Source organism: Strix uralensis, chromosome 1 (assembly GCF_047716275.1).
Source record: "Strix uralensis isolate ZFMK-TIS-50842 chromosome 1, bStrUra1, whole genome shotgun sequence".
Taxonomy (NCBI): Eukaryota; Metazoa; Chordata; class Aves; order Strigiformes; family Strigidae; genus Strix; species Strix uralensis.
Genome location: NC_133972.1, coordinates 165084319 through 165101390, shown reverse-complemented (window position 1 = coordinate 165101390; position 17072 = coordinate 165084319). Strand labels below are relative to the sequence as shown.

The window sequence follows — 17072 nt, the reverse complement described above, 5'->3', positions numbered from 1 at the left end:
TTATCTAATTAGCAAAAGAAAAGCAGATCTGTTAGGAAATTGTTAGAACTTAATTCTCAATAGGATTTATTACACAAATACTGCCAATATTTGGTATCTGATCCACTTTAAAAAAAAAAATCAAGTTTTAAAGTAAAGGGTTCTGCACTTCTAGGACCACATCTGCAGTGGTGTTCCAAGGTTCAGGCTCACCAGTAGGAGACACATGGACCTACTAGAGCAAGTGTAACAGAGGGCCACTAAAATGACTGGGGGATTGGGGCACATGACATATGAGAAGAGACTGAGAGAGATGGTTTCATACAACCTTAAGAGGAAAAGGCTGAAAGAGGATCTCATCATTGTCTTCAACTATCTAATGGGTGTTTATAGAGAAGACAGAGCCAAATTCTTCTGCAATGTGCAAGCAAAAGGACAAGAGACAATGACACATGCTGTAGGAAGAAAAATCTCAGTTAGATACAAGGGAAAAAGAATCCCTGGGAAAGTGATCATTGCATCAGGGCTCAGAGAGGTTGTGAAAACTCATCCTGGAGATATTCAACCCTCAACTGAACAAGATCATGAGAGACTTGACCTAATTGGCCATGCTTTGAGTGGGAACTGTAGTAGATTACCTTCAGAGGTCCCTTCCAACCCATGACTCTATGAAAATCTAGTATTCCTAAAAAAGATATGTGAATTTAACAGAATGCCTGTGCAACCTTAAGATAGCCCAATGTTGCAGAGTATTATTATGACTGTGCCAGTTATTCTGGAAGGAATCTGTGCAACAGGCACTCACATCTTCAGACCCAAGAGAACATTTTTGCCATTTCATATTGGCCCTGAGTTACCTCTTTGGGCAGTTAACAAAACACCCATTTCAGAAACATAGTTTGTGGCTATGTTCCTAAAAAGTGTTTGTAGTATACAAAGAAAAGCTTGAAAAGGAGCCTCTGGATATTCCTAAAACAGGATTTGAAGAGAGGTTGCCGAAGGGATTAAGGGAAGTTCAGAATTTGTTTCTGAAAGCAGCAGTTAAGTCATTTACTCCTTATCTGAAATAAGGCAAATGTGTATTACAATATTATCAGTCAATGAAGGCTATTGTATGACGAAACTGGAATTTTCTCATGTAATGTTGGAATTATCTTTCATAATGAAGAGATAACAAATGGTGCAAGATTCAGGTTGTCAGCACAGACATAACTATTCATTGTGCAGCAAAAAGGAACCAAGGCTATCTTTTTCTGATTGTACATTTTGGAAATAGATGTAGCCAAATGAATTAAACTGCACAATGAGGAATCATTGTGTTCTGAAGATGTGATTTCAAATATCACCTAGGGAAGGACGACATAGTGAGCAGTTACAGGAAAAGGCACTTTAGAAATCAGCCTCCTGAGGAATTTTACACTCTGTGGGTATTAAACTGCCATAAAAACACTGCTCTGCACTTGAGAAACTGTGTGTGTGAAAGCAACTAGGTTAAAATGCTTCATTACAAATGAAGCAGACCCCAATACCATCCATGAGTGTGTTCTGGCAATCTTGCATTATGGATTTTCAGGGAATACATGTCCTCTCTTACACATTCATTCACATACACTCATACGCATAATAATCTTCAGAAGCAAACAGAAGCCCCTGCTGATGCTTCAGTAATTTGCCACTGAATTCAATTCCACCACCCCTGCTTTTTGTAAGGCAATTTCCAAAGTGACTATACTTGGGGATGATTTATGCATGAGCTGGCTGGCTGTAACATCTACCAGATTTCAGTACAATCAATCCTGCAGTTCATGTCTGGCCATTAAGTTAATTTCTCTGCTCTCAAAAAATGAATTCCCAAATGTGTACTGTAAGCGTTTTCTCCTGGATGTATTATTTCTGTCTTGATGCTTCTTACCAAAAATAGAAAGACGGAGCAGCTGAAGGTTTCAGCCAGTTGCTTTCTATCTTCATGATCTGAGTAAAGAGTATGCCTGAGTGTATATATGCTTCTCTTAACACATATTGTCTAGTCTTCCATAAACATCCACAAACTAACATGTATATTACTTTTTTCTATACCTATGAAAGGGAATAAGAATGTCTTTAGAGTATGGCTTCCATGACCCTGCAGATGTTATTCAGTGAAAGAAAATGTAAGGGCAGGAAGGAAATCAATCATGTTTTTTCTCAATCAAAGCTTTGCAGTGTCTTTGGAAGCTAGTAGAACTTTTCCACTTTTACTGTAGAACACATTGTTAAACAGTCTAGATGAGTAGCACCATTAACAACATAACAAAATGCAGGGCAGGGGTTCAGGATGCTTTTCTAGGGAGAAGCAAGATGAAGAAAGGAGAGGAGCCTGACGTGTTTACATCAGGTGTATGGCATCCAGCAGTAAGTCCTTTTATCCTGAGACCAAAGTACTAAATTTTCCTAAAGTATACTAACAAGAACATTGAGAAGCAATTACTCCAGGTCAGAATGTCATAAGAGAAGTCCCAGAGCAAAAATGAAAGTATCCACCATTGGGTAAAATTAGAAGTTGAAGAAAAATTAAACAAAAGAGAATGCATATGGTTATGGTATATAAGCCACTAGAAAAGCATATTAGGAGTTGGGGGGGTGGGCTGGGGGGGTGTGGGGGGGGTGGTGCTCAGTCCCTGGCATTTTAGAAGTTGAAATTAGTTTTGTTCCTAAAAATTTGTTTGGGTTCATAGAAGAACTGAACGCATTTTCACATACATAATAACACAAACACATCCATAGATAAATCTGTCATTCAGTTCCAGAGTGAATTATATGAGTAACATAAGTGGAAGCTTATCCCAGGGCATATTTTATTCTAATAGCTTCCTGTGTTCCATCCCTTATAAGCTTCCTTCTGTCTCCAGTAACTCCATTATCACCCTCATGTTTCTCCCTCCTTTCAAACCCTAATAACAGGAACCTCACACAGAGCCAGGCAACCAAATAGCTCCATAGTCACTTTAGGAGAACCACAGTTTACCACAGAGTAAGGGATCTCTGAACACTTGTGAATAAACAAACTTGTAAAGGGCTGCAGTAGTGTGAAGTATAAATTATCCACCAGAAAATGTGGTAACCGAGTTAATCTCTACAAAGAGGTCATATTAGACATTTTAAATGGTCCCATATGATCCCTGTTAATCAACAAATTTAGAAAAATATTGTCAACTGCAAACATTTATGAAACAGACTTAAACAATAATAAATAATAAGCATTAGGTTCCTTTTAATCGTCTAACAATATTTGATTTTCTGGTATTCATACTTGCAAAAAACCCTTCATTTCTTCAAGTGGTTCCCCATATAAATCAAAATGAAAAATTCTATTTCATTTTTTCTGGTGTAGCCCCGTGATCTCAGAAGCAGAAAAAGCAGACTTTCAAAGAAAGGCCAAACCCTGTAATCCATGATAAAAAATGTGAGAGCTGTCAGTCTCCTGCTGAACTTGACTAACACTTAGTATATAAATGCTAACCTCAGATATTAAGTTATTACACGTGGAAAAACCAAGAAACATTTTAATAACAGCCAATTATGCTCTCTTCCATATCTTACCATTTCAACTCATGTTTTCTTCACTGTTCTTTTAGGAATTATACTCTCAGTCCTATGATGCTGTTGGTGTGATGTTTGCTTCTATTCCTGGATTTGCTGACTTCTATTCCCAGACCGAGATGAATAACCAAGGAGTAGAATGTCTGCGCTTGCTGAATGAAATCATTGCAGACTTTGATGAGGTAATACCAGCTACTAGAGAAAATATGATAGCGCTTAAATGATGAGTTCCAAAATACCAAATATATCACCCTAAATTGTCAAATTTAATAACTATTCTGCTTCCAATAATTGTCTGGGTTTTTTTATGCCAATTAGAATTGTGTATTTTGGTTTTTTTGTACTTAGTTTTGCCAAACTTTAGTCTGAATGCCCTAGTGAGATAGAAACTGAAAACAATAGTTACTTGAGTATAAACATGCATAAATAAAAGCCCAGTCTGCTCCAGTGTATCTAGAAGAAGAACATGGCTTAGATCTGTAGAAGAAAGAAAGATAAAGATATTTACAACAGTTCTGGAAAGTAGTGGTCTAAATCCAAACAGATAAAAATATTGTTTTGAAGTCATTGGTTGAATGGACTCCATGAATGTTAAAGCTAAAACAGTGTCAAGTTAAGTGTGAAGCACACAGCTCAGAAGTGAATGCTTTATAGAGAATGAAAGGTGGTGAAGTATTAACTGAGGACACTTGTCTGGTCAGGTATGTTATACAGGAATAAATGAAATAAAGCTGCTTGCTTTACTGAGGAATTCAGAGGTGAAGGGAAATTTAAAAAAAAATAATAAATAAAGGAAAGGACATAGAAAGGAAAAATAATTTATTTAGGTATCCCGTCCAGTTAATTTCAGAAAGGGAGCTGAGGAGGGGATAAGATAAACAGAAGAAAAGTCAGATCCCCAATGTACCTATTTCCAGGTGCAAGCAAAGAAAACCTGGAAAGTGAAGAGGGAGTCAGGAGCAAGTTGTATACTTGGTATAAGGCATACCAACTAGTTAGTAAGGAAGCTTAGACAGGTGGTATGATGTCCAGCAATGAGACCAAGAGGAATTAAGGAAGGGGACAAAGGATAGACCAGTGAAGAACTTTGAAAAAACTTTAAAACTAAGAAAGGTGCAAAAGTAAGGCCAAACTTACCTAGCATGGGGATTTTTAACCTATACACTGCAAGATTTCTTCAGGAGTGAGTAGACATCCTGAGCTCTCTGAGTGGTAGAAGTACAATCTGAGGCATCTCTACTTGCCAGTGAGATTGGATCTGTGGGACAGACTGGAGCGGTCCAGATAGAAAAGGGGAGGGGAAAGAGGGAGGTGATGGTGGTATCATTGGTCTGTGACTCTGGGTTTAGTTAAGTTATCGAAAGACAAAGTGGGAAAAAGACATCCTTTTCAGAATTCTGCTGAACAAGGCAAGATCAGTACTAAATTGGACAGCAGGGGAGGGGTCACATGGATAGCAAGAAATCATTGAGAAACAGTAAAAAATCCTACCCAAGAAACCCATGTTTAATCTGTTTATCTCAAGGAATTTTTAAATTCATTTCTGTATTGTGGTAAAGTATCAACTGGAGAAGTGATAAGTGTATTGTCAGTTTAAAATTAAGATGTAGTTCAAGAAAACAGAGTTTGTTCCCTCAAAAGGAGCTGGAACTGGATCTCACATCCCACATAAGCTATGTAACTATGGACAATTATCTAAAACAGAGAAGGAAAAAACTCTACTTAGGTTATGGTTTGAAAAAAGAGAACATCTTTTACCACTTTGGCTCTTAACTCAAAAGGCATTATCAGAGTGCAAAAGATTGAGATTTTGAGAGAAGACAAGAAGGCATACTCAGTTTTTGCATCTGGACAAGGATTCTGCCCATAGATTAACCATACAGAAAGCTTTTTTCCAGAAAATTAAAGTATTGGCAGAATTCTGACCTCTCCAGGATGTAGAATACAGCTGAATGAAGATTTGAGAATCACTGTCTTTTTTTTAAAAAAAATAAATTATTTAGTTCTAACTCAGTCCTACTTTAAGCACCTATCTCTCTTTGCGGATCTAGCCTAGAGTTTTTGGTTTGGTTTGGTTTGGGTTTTTTGCTTTGAAGAGCAAGTATCTCAAAGGGCTTCAGAGGAAGGTGCTGGAGGAAAAGTTGAAAGTGGAAGTCATATGACTGCAAAAAAGAGATTAGAAAAAGAGACTTTTTAAATTCCATTCTGAGCAGCAAGTACCTAAGGTGTCTCACAAGTTTTGAAGAATATATTTTCCATTTGTTCCTCTGGTGGAAGTTATGTTATCTTCATTTCATAAGTGGAAAACAAAGGCACAAAGGGGTAGTTGACTTTCCTGCATTTTTTTGAAAACAAAAATACCTGTTCCCGTACCAGAAGCTAGAACCTAAAAATGAACCCAGATCAGGTACTTAATTGCATCTTCATTCTTCCTCATCCTGGGCATCTGCATGGGGAATGTTCATAGAGTGGTAGCTCATAAAAACTGAACCAGGGTTAAGATTATGAAAATCTGAGACAATGAAATTGAGAGTTTATCCATATAATTGGTCAGGTACTAAAATTACTAGTTGGAAATAGAAGAATTCATGCATGCCTGTGCACTTTAGTAGAAAACAAATCTACTCTCCTATGAGAAGAGCTCTGTAATGTGTTAAGCTCCTGCACTGCTTTCCCTATAGGTATAAATACCTGCTTATCTCTGAATCTTGCACAGCTGTCAGCATGCTTCTTGATTAATAGTTTTGTTTTTCTTTCCAGATCTGATTAAAATTATTATGGCTCAAACTTAACGCATAGCTTATTCCTAGGAATTAATTTAAGATATTTTGTCACGCACGTTCATAATAATCTTCACAACCAAATTCCATTGATGCTGTGGCGATTATTGAAGACAAGGCTTTCATCAAAAGCCCTACCACAATATTACATTCAGGCCCCTAACACCTGTTCTGTAATTAATAAAGGACCTAATTAGGGACTGTATTATGTCCCAGACATGTTTAGTTGAATAATAGATATGTTCTTGGTACGGGTAATAAATGAAATTATGTGATCCCCTGCTGACTGCTAACCTACTTTCAGCATGGTCATGTCGTTAGTTTATTCTGTCTAAGCAGTCTGCAAGGGGATATGTCAGAGAGAACAACCGAAGTGAGTAATCCTATCCGTGGAAAAAGAACCAGAAGTCATTTCAGGGATGATGTTTCAGGGGCAGTAATGATTCCATGTAACTGTTGACTGACACTACATGATGTCACTGTTCCTTGTTTTTCATGATGTTTCTTTCTAAGATTGCCTGCTGCCTCAATACAGCCCTGGAAGCAAAATGCAGATGTGCAGCTTGAGAGCAGAGCAGATCTATTAGCCATGGGAAAACTTTGCTCCTCAGCACCACATGAATACCTCTGTAGAGTCTCCCAAAGATAGAAGTCTTAGCACAGGAGTGTAAGACATTGGTACCTGGTGCCATTTGAGATAATCTAGGTGATTTGAAACACCCATATGGGACCACCAGATCCCATACTGCACCGTCATAAAATTCATGCTGTTCTGGAACAAGCCATCGGAGGTTTTTCAGGAAAGTATGCTCTAGATGATGCTAGACATCTAGGTTTAGACAACTGAATTGACTTCCTAATCTCAAATCAGATTTTACACTGTGAGTCCCTCCTTTCCTTACATAGATGTAGGAATGCTCTGTCCATAGGGCCAGGTAGATGTTTCTGAATGAAAGCAATGGTAAAAATACAAATTGATATGGCTGGAAAAATGTGATAGGTGCACGAGAATTGGGTTATTTCTTTCTTCTTTTTAGAGGAGTTTCCTTGCTACTACAAAACAGAAGGCTTACAATCCAGATCTGTTATTTTGTTTTCCAGGTAATGGATCTATGTTAGAGAGACAAAGCCAGTCAAACAAAAAATAGTGAACAGTGGAACAGAACCTGCCACCAACAACTGCACGGGGTAGGAGCCCACAGAGGAGTCAGGTTGTGACTGGGTCTTTCTTAGGGAGCCAGGGAAACCTGGTCCAAAAGTCAGTCTTGGGTAGTAGGTGATTGACTCTTGTCAAAGCACAGCCTTTACTCAGTTGTGGGTTTTGGTTTTTTTTTTCCCTGATGGCTCATGAATCTGTTGATTTCCAAATTATCCAGGCTTCCTGTCGACTGAGGCAGAATGGGAGGTGCTGGTTTCTGGACTGACAAAAGGAGATTTTTTTTAAAATTTAACATATAGCATCATTCTAGAATGCAGTTATATATAATTTTCTATTTTGTACCCAAGCACAGAGGTGCTGACAGGAACAGTTCATACATCGAAAAACAAATATGAACACTGCAAATCTACTTTTATAATTACCCATTTTTTTATATGACTTAGTCTTAAGACACATACAGAGCTAAACTCTCATTCTTAGGCATGTTGCACCAAAAAAATATTATTGGAACATTTCTCCTGAAGATTATGAGTCTTGAAGGAATTTTTTGGTTTTGGAATGTAATATTCTTTCTAGCCTTTTTAATATATCATTTATGTATTTTAGTGATGTTACAGTTGGGATTTGTGCTTTAATAAGAGCTTTCTGGTTCATGGGCTCTTCCCCCCCCCCCCCCCCCCGCCCCCCATTTCCTTTATCCTGCAGTGATTTACATGGTGTTTATGACAGCAGATTTAAATATATTATGTTGCCACAAATAAAGGTTTCAGCAGAAGGCAGGATCTTGCTTTCAGACTTTGCTGATTACTTTGCAATTGTGTGCCATGCCCTGGAACATTCTTTTTTGTGCTACTTTGCACATGTATATATATATATATCCCAGGGTCTGACCTTCATATAGCCTTGGCTGTACATGAATTGCGGCATCAAGCCATTAGTTGCTTTTCAGATACCAACCACATTCTAGTGTTTGAAAATGTTCCCTGGACTATATTGGTAAATTAGCAAGCCTATTTAAAATGTTGTAACAAATAGCAACTGATTTAGGACTGAGTTGGAATGTCCCCAAAATCAAAATCCATCATCCTGTCATACTGTAAAGAAAGCAATTGGTAAATAAACCATTATTTGAAGAAGGAGAGAAGCTATCTAACAGACAGGATAAAGCAGGAGGAAAATAGGGATTTGGAAACAATAATGAATGAGAAGAGAAAAAGATTACTTAGGATTATTTTTTCTAAATTGCTTCACAGCCAATACATAGTTTCTTTCTTAAAGAGTCATTTCAGATATTTATCATATATTTTAAATTACTGTGCTGTTTGCTGTTGCTTCCAGCAACCATCTGGAAATGAAAATATAGACTGTTTATAACCAAGGCCATTTTCTCCCCTTGCCCACACACCTGGTGCTCTCAGATTCTTCACAAAAGCAGAGCTACAAGAAATGATCTTTTTCTTTAAGAGAGCAGTTGAAAGAGCTGCCCTTGTAGGAGGGAAACATAGATAATGGGCTTTTCTGGCAGTCTGAAGAAAAATGAGAAGCAGGTCAAGTTTTCGGACTTTCCTGACTTGGAAGGGAGCCATTAACCATATGGCTTTGTATTCCCTGCGTGCAATGCTGTGCGGCCTCCCATTAGAGACAGATGGTGCGATATCTGTACACGAACAGCAAAGCTTCCAAGACCCCGGCGCTCCGGCTGACGTACACTGTGGTTAGTTCAATGGCAGGGGATATTTCATGTTATGCCTTTGGTATGTTTCTCTCTTTGAATGAAATAATCCCTTTAGTTTTTAATTGACAGGAAATTCAAACCCACAAGATGGAAAAAGAATTCACGACAGTGTATAAAAAAAGGGGGAAATGCTTCATTAAATTTTTGCCTGACCACAGCAAGAATTTTTTTTATTTAAATCCCAGCTAAGTTGAGTCTTTAGAACTGAAAGTTTGAAATTCCTTTTCTCTGTGAACTGTTTTTTTTTCTTCCTGCCTGACCATATTAATACCTATAGATATCATACTGCTTATCATGAAGTTTCCCAGGGTATTTTGGTATTAACTTCAGCAATACACATTTCTAAAGCCTGTGATGAAGCAATATGTGTCCATATCCCACATAAAACCCTATTGTCATTGATGGAGTTCACAACCTGAACTCTGCTTAGGTCTCTCAAGGAAAGTAAGGCTCTGGCTTCCATTTCATGGAAAGTCCTAAGTTAAACTGTGAATATAAACTCGGAATAGGGACCAAACTGTCACTCCCCCTCCACTCAGTGCTTTAGTCACTAGACTAAATTTATTCTTGCTCTTGCAGATTCTCAATCTGACAAGTTCTTTATGCCTACTTAGTACCTATAGCTATCCCAAATAGATACAGGTGTTTACCACTTCCCATTGGTTCCCTGTATTTTTTGTAGAAGGGGAAAATATGTAACAAAAATGCTGGCTGAATGACTCAATGAACAGACCAGTGTTAGGTCTGATAGTAAGTAGAGGGAAGCATGGGTGGGATATAGGAGGACTTGATCTCTCATAGAAGATCTTTGGAGGCATCTACCCCCATCCATTGACTGTGTAAGATGGTTAAAATGGTTATTTTAAGTAAGTGGACTGAATTCCCTTTAACACTGGTCTCATCACCTGAATTGTTGCTGTAGCAGCACTTAATTTGCAAACTGAGTTCCTCCAAAAGAGATTTAAGAACACTTTTAAGTGATTAAGTCTTCTTATATTCACACATACATACACAGAGAGTTTGTCTTCACTAATTTTCAGTGATTATACCTCAGGAAACACAGGACTCATCTGTACTTAAGTTAGGCTGGAATATGCATGTCTTATATTATCCATTATGTGATTTACCAGCCAGCTTTACAGAGCACAGCAGAATTTAGTTTGAATGCACTATGAGTTGATGATGTTGCAAAGAGTCCCAGCTCAGTGTGCCCAGAACCCAGAATAAACTGTGTGCTGTGACCAGATGGAAGATACCATGAGTGCAATGATTCATTCTGATATCTGTAGAAGAATTTTGCATTAAGAATTACAGAAGTAACAGTGGGTTTTTACATATGTATTAGTTACTAGGTGAAGAGAGATTTCAAGATATTGAAAAAATTAAAACGATTGGCAGCACATACATGGCCGTGTCAGGATTATCACCTGAAAAACAGGTAAGATATAGTTTTCTTTAAGAAGCCAAGCTTTTGGTGTGTCCGACCATTCATATTAGAGAATATTAGTGTTATATTTATGATGTACACAGAGCTGTGTTTGCTAAAAGAAAATAGACATTTGGAACTTCTGGCAGACAACAGTTGCACTTCTTGATGAATTGAAATGACATCTTGTGCTCAGAACAAGAACCATATGAATTCTTTCCTCAAATTTAGGTTTATAGGAGAGAAAAAAAATCTCCTTTCAATCACACTGATGTGAATCTAGAGCAGGCCTATCTATATCTTTGGACATACTGTAAAGTTACCACTGTAACTCAGACTGGTATCTGGCTGACAGCCTCCAATAATCTATGGAGAGAGGATCTATTAACTGACAGCATACTTATGCAAGTGTAAGGTTGAATTTATACATTTTTGTGATGATATAGCTGTACATCTACAAACAGCATCATAAACTATACATCAAAAAGAAAGCAGATTCATCAGTTCAACTGAAGAACATCACAAAGCCAAAAGCCTGCACACTGCTCTCACTTGCAGAGGTGTAAACCAAGCTGAGGGAAAAATCAGCCACAGAGGACATATGCACAGTCACAGCCATAAACCTCACATAAGTCAGATGAGAGAAATCCATTCATAATTACCCCCAAGAATATGCCTGGAAACAAGGTCTCCAAAGGAATAAGACGAGGCTCTAAAATACATCCATTGGGAAGTCAGCTGTTGCTGAAATCTATCTTGCTTGACAGTTGGTGCCTCTCCCCAAGTAAGAGCATCACAAAAAAAGGTGTGCTGCCCCAGATCAATCATAGAGTGAGAATCAGATCTGCTCACATTGATTTCATCTGCCAGAAAAGCAGAAGTCAGGTTAGCGTGAGCTTTCTAAACTAGAAAATTTCCATTGTTTGTTTAGAATACATTATAAAACATGTGGAGTGTAACTAGCTGAGCATGTCCCACCTACAGAGTAACAACTGATGCTGTCAGCTAGAAACCCACAAAACTAGACATGCATGAGATTTTTGTTTGTACTAACTCAAAATGTTTCTGTGCAGAGATGAGCAAAGAAGGACTGAGCATCAGGGAGGTATCTGGTTATAGCTACACAGCTCCTAACCACATCTTTTGACTCTTGATGTGGGTAAAAATTCAAAGCAAGAAAATCTTTACTGCATTTCCAAGACTGATTAACTCATCCTTTTTCTTGAGCTGTAATAGCCTAATGGAATTTTTATGTATGTTCTAAATATATTTATCTTCATACATACATGTCTATCACCTTGTCAGCATCTAGGAGGTGAGGGCTGCTGACAGAGGTTGGCATGCTGTGAACTGAATGAGTCTGAGGACAAGGACCGAGCATGGTGTAAACAGGGTGATGCCAGGGAGATGCTTATGTTCAGTATTAAACACTGAGAATAATGAAAATTGCAAAGGACTGGACAGCATGACCTGGGAGGCAGGGAGTGGCTTGCAATGCTTCACTTCTATGAACTGGAAATTTGTTTGATGAAAGAATTACCTGGCTTCAGAGTAGATGAGATGACATCATACAACAATCAGGCCAAAACCACGACTGTTCCTTACTCCACTGCCTACTCAAAGAAACAATTAAGGAGTTCCCTATCCGCCCTTGAGAGTCTCTGTCCATCATGTGCTCTCTTGGTGTTCTGGGAAGACTAAAACTTACTCCTGGTCCCCATCTGTATATTGACTGCCCTGCAGGAACAGAAAAGGAGGAGAAGGAGCAGGGAGTGACTTGACTGCTCTAAGCTGTGGTGATTAATGAGCTACAGAACAACCTTTTCCCTCCCAGTTAACCTGTCCCAGGTTGCTTGGCTTACCCTGTTGTTCTGGCCGCTATTCCATCCCTGAGAGCACCAGAATTGGTGTTTTTCCTGGGTGATAATTTCAGCAAAGGAGAATTATATCTTTCACTTCTTTCTCTCTGCTTCTTGCCTACATGGGTCGTCCCTGGTTCTCACTAGTTTTTGTCCCTTGCACCTGAGCTATCTCAATCCTGTCTGTACTTTCTTTCTCAGTTTTAGAGAGATTTCACATGCCTTATTAATTCCCATCATTGCCTGTCAGATTACTGACAGGAAATTACTTTCTTTGGTACTTCACACTAAGCTTCTCTTTATCCAGGTATACAGGTGTTGTAATATAAATGGGAAGCATTACCATTAATAATACCCTACCACTCTTGGATCTAGCATGTTGAGACTATTCTTACAATCTCCAAATTCAGATATTGGGAACTTGGTAAGGATGGGTGGGAGCTGGGTAAATGAAAAACTTTTCTAACATATTGGTTTATAACTTACTCCTCAGCAATGTGAAGACAAATGGGGGCATTTGTGTGCTCTGGCTGACTTCTCCATAGCTCTGAATGAAAGCATACAGGAGATCAACAAGCATTCGTTTAACAACTTTGAACTCCGTATTGGTAAGCATAGTTCAAACACAAGAGCTAAAATGGGGTTTTGTCTGCAAGGATCCAACTCTGTAAGTGCACCCCAGGAACATTGCAAGGACATGTACAATTTAAGAGACTCCAATACTGTATCCTCTGTTTTCAAATTGACTTTATTCCAGGCAAAGTTAGAAATAAGAAATACTTCATTTATAGAATATGGGCCATGATTTGGGGACTGCAGGAGTTCTAAGTTTTGGTGAACAGTGGATGGGTAGCATAATTAAGCTACCGTATTTAGCAAGTCTGGCTAAGAGCCAATGGATATAACACAAGAAGTGAACTGGGGAGCCAAGACCTAACCCCAAGCTTGAAACTGGTTTACACAATCTGCAGTTAATCTTCTTGTCTTAGATTGTTCTTCAGTAAAGACATAATAGTAGCTTATCTTAAACCCTGTGTGTAGGTAGTACTTTGGTTTTGCACAAAAATTGAATTCCAGTTCTGACCTGACCAGTGGCAGCAGCTCTGAATTGCTGTGATGGGGAGCCTATTATCCTGGAAGGATATGCTGGGTGGCTAGTAGGATGGGACATGAAAAGATGGCCTGAATATATGGCACATAGCAGAAGTAATTCTGATGGCTTCTCATGTTGACTGGATCACTGGGCAAAACCAAAAACTACCTGGAAGAAACATGTCCTTTACAGACAACTCTGCCATTAACAAGCTGAAATATATTAATCAGTCACAGCATGGAGGGTTGAAGCATCTCTATCTGTGATCTGCACTTCCTAACAGTTTTAAACAGAAAACTCTCAGTACCCAAGATCTCTCAGGGAACATGCATCCACTCTTAGTAAGTGTGGATCACTTACAAAGATTTCATAGAGCATGAGTGCAACAGTATTTGGAAATAATTTCTATCACCAATTTTAAGAAATATTCTTTTTAAAAAATGTAAAAAACTAAGATCCTTTTCCCAAAGATGTGCCTTTCACTACCACTAAATGTATTCTTAAATCACTGCTGTAGAAAAAAAATAGTCTCTTCTATATTATTGCTTGTCTTGAATTTATGCAACAATCTTACAAGATACAGTCTTTCAATAACTTTGTAGAATACTTTAATATTTTCACTTGATGGAATGTAAGAATGTAATTTCTTGACTGTATAGCGCTAACAAGGTTGCGTTCAACAAGTGTAGACCCAGAAAGATCCTTCCAGAGAGATCTTTCCTACTACATAAGAATCAGTTTGCAGGAGCTTTGGCAATAATGTGCAGAATACAGATGATACGTAAGTACTGTGGTTCCACTGAGATGGACATCCTGTAAAATAACTCTGTGGATATCACTTTCCATGTTTTCTAGTTTTTCTGTTTTTTTTTTTTTTTTTTCTTACTTTCTTTGTATATATACCTCTTCCTTAGGCTTAGCGATAAATGTATCTGAACAAGGCTTCATCTTGATCTTAAGTGCAAATATGGTTTCAGCCATTCTTTTCTAACTGGATATCTCTTCTCAATTTTTTTTTTTTTTTTTTTTTAATAGGGATTAGCCATGGGTCTGTCGTAGCGGGAGTTATTGGTGCTAAGAAACCCCAATATGATATCTGGGGCAAAACGGTTAATTTAGCAAGTCGAATGGACAGCACAGGTGTTAGTGACAGAATTCAAGTGCCTGAAGAAACGTATCTGATCCTGAAGGACCGGGGATTTGCCTTCGACTACCGGGGAGAGATTTATGTCAAAGGTATCAGTGAACAGGAAGGAAAAATCAAAACATACTTTCTTCTAGGAAGAGTTCAACCAAATCCTTTAATCTTACAACCAAGAAAACTGACTGGACAGTACTCATTAGCAGCTGTTGTATTAGGACTTGTACAGTCTCTTAACAGGCAAAAACAGAAGCAAATCCTTAATGAGAACAATAACTCTGGAATCATAAAAGGACATTATAACCGGAGGACTTTGCTCACTCCTGGTGGATCCGAGGCAGCAGCCCAGGCAGAGGGGGCTGACAAAACTGAATTGCCATAATCAGCATTTTGTTTGTGTTCTTTTTTTTTGTATTTCTTTTATATATAAAAATAAATATACAAATAAAAAGGGTTTAATTTTTTTTACAAGAAGTGTGATTATTTTCTAGTGTGGTATTTTGATAAGATTCAGATTCCTACATTTTAACAAAAAGTGCCAGCATCTCTCCCTCCGACCTGTGATTAACCTCTGAATGTTCAGATGTAGTAGTTGTAGGCCAACACTCTGCTGTGCCAGCTACCTGCAGAAAGGGACAAGAATAAACCTCTGACTGGAGGGATTTAGAACATAAATAGTGTAGGGAGCTAATGATGGGGAAAGGAGGGAATACTGTCCACACTTTTCAGGTGAAAGAAAAGGTATAAGGAGGTTGACTAGGTTCTTCACACCTTTAGTTACCTTCAGGTAGAGTTATACACACCTAAGATAGTTGCCTGGTCTCCATAACAGCCGAGGAAAAGCTAGTCAATACAGCCATAGGATTTTAAGGTGTGCTATCTGCCCAGATGTGAGGATCTGGGAGATAGAAGAGATGGATCTTGCCCTAAACTGATTTAATTGAGTCCACTGGTTGTGGGCTCTTAAAATAGCTTAAGGTGTGCTCCTCACAAGAGAGTGACAGCACTGTAGATAGATAAATTGGATGTTGGTATCCACCTGACTTCTTGCATCCAATCCAGGAGGCCAAGGCTCTCCCGTAGGCACTATATCATATCTGTCAGTTCCATTCAGAGGTCTCAAAGGCACTATGGTATCTTGACCAGCACAAGACACATATGAATAGATAACAGAATTACACCTTGAATGGCATGTCTGGAGCCTACAGCTGCGTCTCTTGTCCAGTCAAGGAACTAATAAAATTCTCTGGAGTCACTTGCCAGAGCTTAGCTCTTAAACCCATCACCAGTCTGAGATCTCACCTAACCAAGGGTTGTCTGAGGCTGTAAAATGAGTACATGCTGAAGTACAGTAGGAGATAAAGCTCACTGCTAAACCCCTGCTCAGTTGCCTCAAGAGGAGGAGGAGCCAAGACTGAGGATACCCCAAATTATTTGTGTGCCAGCACAGTGACAGTCCTGCTGGGATGCTACAATGGCACACCTAGGTGTTACAAGACTTGCATTGAAAGGACAATAACTTTTGGGGGGATGGCTAATCAACTTCACCCTGGAAGCAGTAAATATATAGCAAAGGTTCCTATAAGCATCAGTGCCATGGTTCATACTGAGCTGTAAAGTGCACAAATGAACCTTTCATCAAGTCTGTATGCTCAGAGGAGCTGGGTTTATCACAGTAAATATTATCTTCAAAGTGAATCACAGATGGAAGCAGCAGAACCTGTAATCACACATCAATCCCCAGATGAGACCCCATACAACCAATACATATGTAAATACAGACCTTGCTTTTACAGGTTGTAACCCAGGCCTTAATGAAAACCGGGGTCTCTTGGGAGCACTAGCACTAAATCAGACACATTTTTAAAAGATGGCCAATATGGCAAGGAAAACTTGATTCCTATAAGACACTATTGTTTACTAACAAAAGAGGCACCAAAACATGAAAGTGTTTAATTGTAGTAAGATAAAAATAATGGTTTTCATTGTAAAATAACCTGATGAATGGCTTTGTGGGGCAGAATTTAAACAGCTGAGTGTTGTCTTCAGAAATAGAAAATAATAAAAATGATCATATAAATTCCACAGAAAATTGTATCACTGAATGATGGGTCTGAGCACAGAGAGCAAAGAGCAGCCTGAAATGTTACACCCAGTGATGACTGCTGCCAGTAACTGAGTTCTCATTCCAAATTGATTACTCCTTTGAAACCCCACAAATAGAATTTTTCATGTCACACAGGGAAAACTGAGTCCCTCAGCGCACCCAGGCCAGTGCTAATACTGTAGGAGATGAAGACAAGCAAGGGCTAACATCTGAA

General features: G+C 38.6%; 1 protein-coding gene across 2 annotated transcripts in view; it reads left to right on the top strand.

The window, feature by feature from the left end:
- ADCY8 (adenylate cyclase 8) overlaps positions 1-15210 on the top strand; it is a 138297-nt gene extending 123087 nt beyond the window's left edge. For both annotated transcript variants that reach the window (XM_074888012.1, XM_074888005.1), the window contains 4 exons: positions 3594-3740; positions 10578-10670; positions 13011-13125; positions 14646-15210. In XM_074888012.1, coding sequence (XP_074744113.1) covers positions 3594-3740; positions 10578-10670; positions 13011-13125; positions 14646-15133 — 843 coding nt within the window. In that variant the 3' untranslated portion in view covers positions 15134-15210. The remainder of the gene's footprint in view (positions 1-3593; positions 3741-10577; positions 10671-13010; positions 13126-14645) is intronic.
- Positions 15211-17072: the final 1862 nt, after the last annotated feature.